This window comes from Mastigoproctus giganteus, chromosome 9 (genome assembly GCF_048544385.1).
Source record: "Mastigoproctus giganteus isolate SK-2022 chromosome 9, ASM4854438v1, whole genome shotgun sequence".
Lineage (NCBI taxonomy): Eukaryota > Metazoa > Arthropoda > Arachnida > Uropygi > Thelyphonidae > Mastigoproctus > Mastigoproctus giganteus.
Window position 1 is genome coordinate 69,318,944 of NC_143583.1, and position 12,244 is coordinate 69,331,187.

A 12,244-nucleotide genomic window follows, 5' to 3' on the forward strand; every position below is an offset into this window, starting at 1 on the left:
ACGCCGACATGAACAAATTCGCTGTTGACCGGACATACCAGAAAAAATTATGACAAGCAGGACTAATCAGCAATGACTCATCTGTACCTTACATCTGCTTCTGTTTGATTGAGCTGCTCTTTATCTCGAGATGTTAAGCCAGCTCGATCGGACCTCTCTCTCTCTCTACTCTATTTTTCCCGATTTTAATTGAACGTTTATAAAATGAGTTATTCTTTAAACAACTTATACCAACAAAATTCAATTTATATTATTATGAAATTCTTCGTGTTTTATTTATTTATTTATCGATGGACAAAAAAATTTCGCTAAAATTTCACAGTTCCATTCACTCTTCTCTCTCTTCCTGTTTCAATCTATCTCCATCAAGTAAACATTTAATAGAGCTATACACAAAATAAAACAAAATGCAGGGCTAGAACCGTGACCTGAGACAATGGAAGGAAAACCTTCAAGGAAACTTAACTAAATACGAATCATTCCAAGAAGTCGTAGGTCATACAAGATAAACTGCATGCGGTTTTTTCTTTGTGGGGCAATTCAATTTTTATTGTTCGCAAAAAAATCGACTTCCTTTTTTAGCGAAAGCAGCGCCGGTGGACATTAAAGGTTTATTTGCACAGATAGCAGCTGTCTGGCGTCTTGTTCAGCTATCTATCGATAACCGAGGCCATGTAACATTTTCCAGGCAAACCGGAGTTTCTATCGAAGTCATTAGCCCATGAATATGTGATAAAGTTGTTTCGCAATAGCTTTGGTAATTGATGGCCGATCAGCCATCCAGTGGTCCAAGAATCTGTGTCCCTGACCCGAAGTGCTACAGACACAACAGAAAAATATTCAACAGACTTTGTTTTTATATGCTGGCAAAGAAAATGACAGGTCTCAAACTGCTGATGGTGTACTTTGTCCCAAATATTTAAGACAGCATGGTGATTGTTGTACTAAAAATCTTAAAAATACATCTCAGCATTCTTCTAAATGGCAAATATATCTCAAATATTATCTATAGAATCCTATAAAAGTTTACTTGTATTATTGAATCGAGTAAGATCCGGTAATTCAGCCATCAGAGAGAAATCTTTATTGCAACGCACAGATGATGATTGCATAATCGTGTAGTTGCAACTTCCCGTAATGGCACAGTGGCTAGGGGTTAACAAAGTAGTATAAAGACCTGATTGCCTGAATAAACCAAAAGGATAAAGTAATGATGAATAAGCTAGTAAAGTATTAGGGAAAAAATAATGAAATAATTGAGTAAACTAGACATCAAGTGAGTACAACACCTTTAGTTATAAAATACATAACTTGAGAATATACTTTGGATTGCATAATTACATACATTGAATTGAATTGAGTAATAAAATGCATTGATCAGGGTCAGATTATAATAGTGGTGACCTTGGCCACCCACCATGGAGTATTCTTTTTCTATATTGTCGATCCTGACTAAACTTGTTGAAGACATCTAGATTCTGGAAGCGTGCTAACACTGCTGAGGAAGGAACCGGTCCGACAGGTGAAGGCGTGTTCGAAGAGGGCATAGCTGCGCATTTACTCGCAGATGTGCTACTGGGATCCTCCACGCACAGTTGTTCCAGAAGGAGGGAGAGGAGATGAGACCAGTCATGAGCTTGACAGTAATGACGAATCTCCTTTCATCAAGGAGCCACGTGAGCCTTGGGATGTCGAGCGTGTTAGCCACAGTGGTGGGGAACTGGGGAGGTAGGTTGAGCTTGTGGCAAGCCCGCTTGAGGAGCCAGTACTCGGAGGAGAACACTGGTTTGGTGGTAGAGGGAGATGCAGATGCCCAAATCTCTGCAGCATAGAGAAGTGGGGGAATAAACTATTTTTGCAGTGTATCTGAACATGGTGGATTTGTCTGTTACATTTTGCAGATGCTGCTTGCATAACCATCTCAGTCTGGCGGCTTTTGTGAGAAGCATGTCTACATCACTAAGGAGTTGCATGCTTCTGGTTAGTACTTTTACATTAAGGACGGAAAACTCGCGCTGGGTATACTCCAAAGGTACGGGTTTTGTTGCTCCTAATTTAGAATGGAATTGAAGGAGTTTTTCGAACTGCAGTATCTATTCATTTTAAATAACAACTTTACACCACTTCTCCTTTGAAGTATGCATTTTCTGCTACTGTTCATTTCTGTCATCGTTATATCTGATGAAGGCATTACTCGGTAATCGTCTTCTGTGCTGTCATCGCAGCATCTTGTACTCTTCTTTCCCTCCTTTACTGGGCTGAACTTCAATCTCTTGAGGATTATTTTTATCTAAGAAAGAAAGAAATAGAGAAGGGCTGACTGTGAGATTTTGTGAAGCCAGATACGCGCGCGGGCACACACCCACACCCACACACTGAGCTCTTGACCACGAATGTTACATCAATTGGAAAAATTGTCCTCAGCAGCTCTTCACAGCTAAGCAACACGAGGATCATCCTTCAAGGATAGTTCTATCTTGAAGCAGCTGTTACACTTGCGTTCTTGAGATGGATTCCTCATCGAAAATATTTTCGTGACTTAGCCTATATACTCGTAGCAATGCATTGTGTCGTTAAGGTACAAATAATCCAATTAATCCACTCTCTTTTGCTTCATTCTTTCTTTATCCCTCCCCAACATGACAGAAAGCTGTAGTCATTGAATGGGCACAAAAATGTTTTCACCTACATCTATCCAGACAATTAAAATATACTCTTACCTTGGAGAAACAGATCGACTTTGTGGGCTAACACCGCCTACAGGTGTAGTTCCGCCAGTGCTTGGTGATACGGAGTGTTGACCCGATTCGGGAGGATGACGGAAACTTGTGCTTCGTTTTCTGCAAGGCTCTGGTTCAAGAGTAGGCAATCCGGTTGCAGACGTAGTGGTGGTCCACGTGCTAGTGGACATGCGTCGCAACAAACTGGGCGGCAAGTTCCGTCGAAATCGCTGCAATTGAGAAAAATGTTCTTAGACACCACACGAAATGAATCTCACTGATGTCACCAAAATGTATCTTTAGAGTTATAAATGCATCTTGTATTTAACAATGGTCAGTAATTGAAGCGATGAATAGCGTCAACCATACATCGATGATTGGCACTATTCAAGAGTCTACGTATGAATTATTCGCTTTAAAAGTATATAAATCCATTTTTGCACAACCTTTTTGATTATTATACGGAATCCGAAATGTATCTGAAATTCTTCGCGCGAATTATTATAAAAGTAAGATTGAGATTTCGAAAATTCAAAGGATCCCTTGTAAGAAGGATTCCACAACCCAATTGATAGTTAAACAACTTTAAACTGAGCTAAATGGTACAGAACTGAATCCCCTTCCTCCGATATTTCCCGACATCTGGCATTATACAGCTTGCATGTGGTTTCACTTCAAATGCTAACTGGAAGGATTTCTTAAGATCTTTTCACTGACTGAAATAGCTCATCTTAGGGGGAGGTGAACGTGTAGGAACTTCCGTCCCTGAAACTACTGTAGTTTTTCTTCCCACATACAATTAACAGACGCAATATACTCGTATATATCCTTGTGGCCTTAGCTGCCTTTGGATTCACCTTACCGAACCGACTCACCACTCTTTCTCCTCGGCATATTCGAAAGCAGTTTTTTTATTGCGTGTAGCGGATTTCTGGAGAGAGAGAGGTGGTTGTAATGCAAGAGGAGAAGAAGAAGCACTTTTCTTATCTATCCAAGATAAAACATTCACTGTATACACAATATTTCCGCTATCACCGCTTGTTTTCACTCATTCCGGCCTGTTCTGCTATATCACTTAACCTTCCTCTCTCTCCGCATAAGCCGTTCACCTGTCTGTTCTCACCAATCATCAGAAAGCGTTCGGTTTTCTCCTCATTTCTACAGATTTGTTTCGCAGTCTCGTATAATGGTACAGCACATCGGAAATGCATTTCGACTGAATGCTCACACATCGTGAACTTGCAGGAATTGCATAAAAAGTCGAATATTTCTTGAGGCAAGTTTGTTTCAAAATGTTACCTTTCCAAATAAACCTCATGTGTGCGTTGAAGATATATTTTTCTCTAATCTCAAACAGCTGAAAAAAAGTACTTTGCTCAAGGAGTCCTTAAATAGAATAACGTTTTTATAAATTTAATTTTTTAGTAGAGAGGGTTCGCTTTGGAGGAACAAAACTTGACTTTTTTAAGAGATTCATTACAATTCAGTGCAAATATTTTTGAATTTGTGTTGCTTCCAGCTGATTGTCATTTACGTCTTGAATAGTACTTGCAAAATACTTTGTTCAACTCGGCTACCATTTCCGTTGCATTTTCGACCACCACTTTGTACTTGCAAGAGGCTTGATGAATTTTCTTTCTGTTTCTTTGCATCCATATGAATATAACTCTTTTTCTTCCCATTCTTAACTCCCTTTGCCAACGATTTCTCATCCGTGGCTTTTGCAAGTCTTTCCCATTCTGAAAAACCCTTTCAGTGGTTTAATTACAAATCTGCTTATAGTTATAGCATGAAACAGTGTACAGGATAGGCTGTATCCATCCTTTTTCTTTTATCAGTGAAATCTTTCATCACTCTAATCGTTCCTTTTGGCATCTTTCTTTTTGGTACTTCTCAGCTGGAACGAGGTGTTTGTTGTCTCCAATATAAATTCCCTTAAACGTTTCCCCTAATGCAGTGGTGTCAAATACCATATAATAATAACTTTGGTTAACAAATCTCAAAAAATACGTAAGTCTATCATAACCCCACCCCCATCCCTTCATGCAATTAAAGCCGTGAGCCTTTTACCACGGAAATTTCTTTGAGAATTATCCATTTTATTACATTCCTTTGCATATAGGTTCTTGAACTGTCATATTTTTGATACTGCTTGAATCCGTGGTGAGAATTGGGTCATCATATTTGAACCCTTTGTGCTTTCCCTTTTTTCTCATTTATTTATGTTTTTATCGATATCGCGTGAGAACAATGTCGAATTTTCCTCGAAAAAGCTTATTTGGTTATTCTCTGCCTTCAAATTTTGTGCTCACTCATGTTTTATTATCCCTAAGCCTAAACATATAACGGAAAAACACAGATTTTTAGGGCCATCTAAATTAGTGCACAGTTTTATTAATAATTTTATTGGAACTAGCATAGATTGATATCAGTGGCCAAACTAATATTGGTATAGCATTAAAACATTTTGCTAACTTTTTACTTTTTGAATGATTACAGTTTTAAAAATCCGAAAGCTATCCGCCTGATCTGACTTGGAACAGGCCTGTCCTGGAAAACTTTTTACAACAAGTTACTAATACCTGGTGTCGATAAGAAAACAGACACTATTTAAGTGTAATATAAAATAAAATCACAGTTATAATCTAACGTCCTTTAACCTAAAGTTGCTTTGCCCAGATCACTAAAGCTGCTTACACCAGTTGGACTCCATAAGTACTATAAACACGCCGAGGAAGACTACCCTTCTCCAGAACTCGAGAATTCGCTTGCTGGAGGTTACAGCAACTCTGTAGAAGTGCTAGATCCACTGAAGAGTGCATCTATATGATCAGTTCCTTCCTGCACAAAATCTCCTCCTCATACAATCTTGGATGCCGACCTAAACGAGTTCCACTGAGACAAATACGTCAGACGGTCCCAGCTCAAGCACGTTCTTACCTCCTCACTTTCATTTCTGTAAACTCAAAAGAAATGTTGCAGTTTTCAATAAATAAAAGAGTATTTATTTGTTTACTGCAAACACCATTAAAATTTTTGTCCTTATATTTTATATACTTTTGTATACAAAAGTATATAAAATATATTTTGTAACCAGACACGTGTAGGTGTCTAGTTGCATTTGGTGGATATCAACAAAAGGAACCAAACACCTGCATGTTTCAAAGATCATTTATCGATATGATAATTAATAATGTGTCGGCCAACCTTATCTTAATTACACACTGTGTCTCATCTCATTGCTAGACTCCAAACCAACTTTTGTAATAGGAGGAAGACGGTTGTGGTTGTTGTTGTTGTGTTGCAGTAGAGTTTTTTTGGCGCATCAGTGACTAGGCCATATTGCACCGTACATATTATGTCTGTAAACTGCGTGTATTCTATGATCAATTTTCCTGTTTTCTGGATAAAAAGCCTAATTTCCGGGAGAAAAACTATAGCACCTCACCTGAGACGACCAACTAACTCAGCCATGTTGAAAAAAAGACCCATAAAAATTCCCCGCGTCATCGACGGGATTCTAACTCAGGGCTTTTCCATCCGGTTTGGGAAGTTTGGCGATTCTATCAACTGTTCTACCCGAGAGCCAGGAAGAAGGTATTTTGTTCCATTCCTCCTTTGGGCTTGGAGTCTCGTGGCCTAAGTTTCCAATGTGCCATGAAATTCCATCATCACAGTTCCACATTCAACACATTGGTTGAGTTACTGATAGTTTTGCTGCAATGTCGCAAAGAGATTTATTGTTAATTGAATCCTACGATGATCCCCTTTAAAATTCACTAAGCTCAACGTCTCGACCCCTCTACTGCATTTTGTTGATCAGCTGACGTCTGGCGTGATCGCAGTTGCTGTTGTGTCTACTCCTGACACTTAGATGGGTATAGTTCATGCTTCCCGAAATCCTAAGCGTGTTTGGATATTTTTGGCAATACAATGTATTTAAAAATTTACTATACGTGACAACAGAAGTCATAGCCGCAATATTAAGCAACACAGACTCTCCAAAAAAGGAAAGGGCATTATAGCATATATTTGAAAACACAACACTGTTGCGTATCATTCCCAGAACTTTGATCAGAATGATGAATATTGACTCATCCCCGTTCCCACTCTAGTGGAAATAGTCCCATACTACACTTTAATCAATAAAAAAACAATGAAGAAGAAGAAAACAAAACTGGATTTACTTTTGGTAAGGCTGAAGGCCTTTCCCCAGTATAGGGAATCTCTTCCGTATCGGATCCAGAGTTGAAATCGGCGAGGGAGACACTGGCTCCACTTGGTCGTGGTCGAGGGTGCACCGGCACATGATTTGGTGGTCCTAAGAGAGTAGCTAAGGCCCTGAGGCCTCCGATCACTTGAGGTGGTAAACAAGGATCTGCTAACATGTCCGTCACTAGTCCGTGAGCTTCTGCTAACAGAGCGACATCTACATTGGAGCTGGGACCCTGAAATAAATTGAACGTGCCACGGTCAGAAACACAACAGGAAGCGAAGTTTACCTCCAAAAGTGTAATAAATGTTGAATAAATATTGCATAGCACTTCTAAAGATAGTAACAACTACATCATTTTACGTAATTTCCCCTAAGAGATGTACTTCCAGCATACGCAAAGTTCTCTCTTTCAACGTTTACAAAAGGCGTAGTACAGCAAGTCAGTTGTCTTCAGAAGAGTTAAAACTCCAGGTCTGTGTGTCCGCTTTGATCTCGGTACTGAATATTCATGACGAAGCGAAGAAATAGTTTCCGCTGTGTATACACTTGAGTGGCATTCAAGGAACTGTTTGAAAGGGGGTGCTGTAAGTCCAAAGAAGCGCGAAAAATCGTTGCCATGGGTACGGAGTTCATGCGAGTGTCAGTAACGGACAAAACGAATATCAGAAGCGGGAAGAGGGAGGAGAGAGAGAATTAATTCAATTTCTGTTCGGATATCAGAGCCTTCGTAAGAAAATCAAGCCCAAATGGTTCAACTCAACTCAATTTCTCATGACCTTAAAACGCGTAGCCGTGACGAAGTACAAAAGAAGTGAAAACTCCTTTACTGAAATAAGTCTTAAACAGTCTATTTTCTCCTTGAAGTACAACTTCGAAGAATATAAAACCGCGGATGCTTAAACGATTCTTATTGCTACATTTTTCCATCTTTCATTTTATCTGCGAGAAGAGGTGGTAGCAGAAACTAACCAAGAGTACATTTAATTTCTTATAGTTTTATTTATGATATTTTCTCTTTTTTTATTGTTATTTATTTAATTCGTTTATGTGTAAATAAAATGGTTTTCTTTTAATAAGTGGATTGAAGTTGGCATTTAGTAGCAGTTTGATAAGAGCAAAGTTGGCGAGGAATATGGGAAGAATTTCCCTAAAAAGGAGATAGAAAAACGTTGAGAAATTCATTAATTTAATGCATAATTCTATGTACAGAAAGAGGCCTAGCTTTTGCACTCAGCGTTACTTTAACTTACATGGATCCTCCCCGACTACTCGCTTTTTGGTAGAGTAGTCAGGGAGGATCCATGTAAGTTAAAGTAACGCTAAATGCAAAAGCTAAGAGGTAGCTTTGTTGTCATAGAGAAAACCATGGTTGTGATGCGATTATCGCTACCACAAATCATTTCCTAAAGTACAATGAGTGCTTCAGCATGCTCGTAACACTGAGGATTTGTCAGGAGAATACTACATTTTTATGATAAACTGATCACCGCTATTATTTCTCTCCTGTCCGAAATGGGAACCAGTTGCCGCGCTATATACCAACGAATTGGTAAGTACTCTTGAGTGCGAGTTTCCTGTAGCTGTTATTATTTGCAAAATTTGTGGGGAGCATTCCAGGACTAATTGATTATATTAGATGGGATCATGTTTTTGAGACATACTAAATTACTGACAGTAATCCGAAGTGAAAATCTTGTGAATCTTTGTTCTCGGTCCGCCAAGTTTGAGCATTTAATGACAATTGAAATCAGGGTGCGTCTATCATCCTTGTGATGAGTTTTGCTGGAAGGTAGATATTTTCAGCTGTCATTTGTATTTTCGATGGAGTTTAGGCCGTAGTGGGAGTGGACAATTGATCTGGAGAATGTGAACGATCGTCCAATTAGCCGATTAACGTCTCAGAATCCAGTATGCGATCCTGAGGTCCACGGCATCTGCTGAACTGTGCTAACGAAGCTGAGGACCAAGTAACAAAAGCATAAAATGGGATAAAAAAAGAAGAATCTTTGGATGTATCGTGTCATTGAGGTGGGGGGGGGGTCCGATATGCGATTTAGCTCCTGCCTAATCGTCTACATGGCTGCGTATGTCTTGGCCATCATAATATCATACACAGTCTCCATGTGAAAGGAAACTTTCTTCACTAGGGCGCCGCCTATACGGATATCAATGTTGTTTTTCTTTTTCTTTGTCACTATCAGTTGGGTAGTGAGAAAATAAAATAAAAACAAGATTAATTTGATTGAGTTAAGTAACAGTTCAATTGAGTTTAAAGTAATTTTGAAGCATCTGATATTATTATTTTGTGATTTTCCTTTTTGCAAGCAGGGAATCTGCTCAGCATCTTTCGAGATTATGAAAAATTTTATGTTGTCTGCATAATAAATGAAGTCTGGAGACAGAGTGAAGAAAGGTTCCAGTGCCGCTGACAAGACCCCTACCTGAGGTAACCGTATACGATATCTGAAGACTTTTATTTATTTTTTATGGATGACTAAGAACTGGTAATGAAGGCTTACAAACAACAGCCAACTACGGATAGAATTCACAATGAATAGGAGAATATTATTAATGCAGAGCGAATGAGAATGGCTGAAAGGACGGAACCTTGAAGTTCTTCAGCATAACAAGTAAATCAATACAATTTCATTTAAACTTCTAATCACAAACATTTTTCATATGATTCTGTTTTTTGTATGCTTTACCGTGTTCAGTACACGGAGCATTCCAGGCGCTCGATAATTCGAAGATGTGGAGTAGAAGAAGCTAGCGAAGGCACCTGAAAAGAGGCATTTTATTGTAAAAACACAAAATAAGCTAAAAGAGGCATTGTGTTGTGTTATAAAACAGTTTAAAAGAGGCATTCTGTGGTAAAGCGTTGCTGAATTGAAGTGTGAATAATTGAAGAATAAGTGTTGTAGTGAATTTGAAGATTACAGATAATTTGCAATATGATTAGTTCACCACATCGCTACCAGAAGGCGATAAATCGTTTCCTTATCAAAGAAGCGAAACCTTGTCACTGCAGGGGATATATTACTATAATTCTCTTTAATAAATTCTAGCTGTTGCCAAAATGGCGTGGGACTGATCAAAATGTCCATTCACTTAAGAGGACGGAAGTTATCAGTTAAGTACTTTTTACGAGAACAAAGGCAATTTATATGTTGCGTTACTGGAACTATGGACGAATCAGATCTCCGAGTAAAGGACCATCAACCGTACAGTGTTAGTGAAGACGATGAACAAATTCCAAAGCGGCTCCTTGTCTATAACAAAGGGATTAGATATAAGAAGATTGATGAAAATGTTGTTGAGACCCAGAAAGATGATAAAGAAGTCATCCAACTCTAATGATCTTGTTATTTCCGATTATGCAACGTTTCTTATTGCAATTCGTGTGCCACTGGAAGTGGATGATAATTGGTATTGAAGCACTTTATGTTGCAGTTTAGTAGGGGTCAAATGGAGTAAATCACATGTGGGCAAAGAAAACCTTGCATCAGGCTTGAGGCAGGCTTCCTTTTCATTCTAAAGTAAAATTCTGCCGTAAAGGGTGGGACTCTTTTGGATTTTAAAACATTCTCTAACAAATTTACATCGTTAACATTGTTAAACTGTTTGGGAATCATATTATCTCGAAGCTGTCCACTTGAGTACCCACGAGGACGCAACATCAAACACTGCCCACTTTGTTAGTTCTGTTAAGAAGACGTGTTTACAGAGAAGGAACTCACTCAATTTCAGAAATCACATGCCATTTCTTTTAATCATATTCTCGTTAAAATTCTGCCTCTGTAACAAAACTTAGTTTGCTAAATGCACTGACATTTCAAAGAGATTTGTACGTCCTTTTCCCTCGGAGTGAAAATATACATGTCAAGGTAATACTCAAGGTCATGTAAAGTGATATCATGTGTGATGTCATAAGATTTTGAACACTTACGATGTCCTTTTCCTTTTGAGAATACAGGTTACAAAACCAGAATAATAACCGTGGAAGCATGCAAACTGAGTTGGAATCTCAATGTCTAAATTCCATTGAAATTTATTTCTCCGGCTACATTATAAAAGTTACCCTTCGTATCGTTTTCGTTGCATGTACTGGTTGGATGGCTTTGTGGCTTTTATTGCATAATAAGGAAAACTATTCGGTGTTCTTGCTAATAATTAAATAACCATCAACACAGTTCCTTGACTGTATAATGATGTTATAACAGCAATTACTCTGATTGTTTCACCATATGCTAAAAATCGTCATAATCATCTTATAATCATCATAATTAAGATTCCAAGAATTCAGATACCCTTTATTATGCTAATCAAATAAACGTCTCTTCGCTCCACTTTTATGGAGAATATTTTGTGAAGAAATACTCGTAGTGTACCTAATGAGGCCGAAATTCTCTTAGTAGTAGTAGTAGTAGTAGTAGTGTTCTAGAAGCATCAGCAACTAAGGCCATATTGCTCCATGTATACTGTCTGTAAATTGCGTGAGTTTGAAGTCGATTTTCTGTTTTCTGGACAAAAAACCCGCGTTTCCGGGAGAAAAAGCCATGCTACCCTCGCCTGAGACCGATTAACTCAGCCACGTTGCGAAAAAGTCCAATTCCTCACGTTAATGACGGGACTCGAACCCAGATCACTCCAGATATTGCAGTACCACGTATGAGAACTTGTAAGTTCTGAACCAAATAAGAAATCGCCGAAGAAAACAGCGATGGGAACAAGGGAATAACGAAAATGGGATACAAGGAGATTTTCTCGGATTGGAAAAGGGCAAATGTCTCACACAATTATAATGGAGTGGCTAAGTTGGAAATCAGTAACTACAGACCGGTGATTTGACTTCTTTAGTGGGTAAGATAACGAAATCAGTAATTAAGATACAGTATAGAAATATCTCGATAAGAATGAAATCCTAAATGGATCACAGCATGGGTTTGTTAAGGGTTGTCTTACTTGACAAACCTGGTTAATTTCTATGATTGAGTCATAAAGCATTTAGATGCTGTAACAATTTCGATATTGTATATCTAGATTTTAGTAAAGTTTTTGATTTGCTTTCGTTTCCCTCCCATGAGAGAGAGGGAGAGAGAAAGAGGTTATTGTGTAAACTGGAGTGAGCTGATATTACCGGGAAGATCCTCAAGTGGATCAGAGGCTGGCTGAGTGAAAGGAGATGGTGGTAATCAATCAGTATTCTTTAAATTGGGCACTAATGTAGCAAGTGGTGTTCCGCAAGGTTCGGTATTGGGATACGTCTTGTTTCTCATTTTCTGATCTTCCTGTGTACCCTCACTAATCA

At 38.6% G+C, this 12,244-nt stretch overlaps 1 protein-coding gene across 2 annotated transcripts in view; it reads right to left on the minus strand.

Moving 5' to 3' along the window:
- The window catches only part of LOC150080428 (cGMP-inhibited 3',5'-cyclic phosphodiesterase 3A-like), a 256,303-nt gene that overhangs the window by 53,831 nt on the left and 190,228 nt on the right, over window positions 1-12,244 (minus strand). For both annotated transcript variants that reach the window (XM_090381597.1, XM_090381599.1), the window contains exons 2-3: window positions 6,908-7,168; window positions 2,721-2,950 (exon numbers count right to left, since the gene is read on the minus strand). In XM_090381597.1, the coding sequence (XP_090237723.1) occupies window positions 2,721-2,950; window positions 6,908-7,168 (491 nt within the window). The remainder of the gene's footprint in view (window positions 1-2,720; window positions 2,951-6,907; window positions 7,169-12,244) is intronic.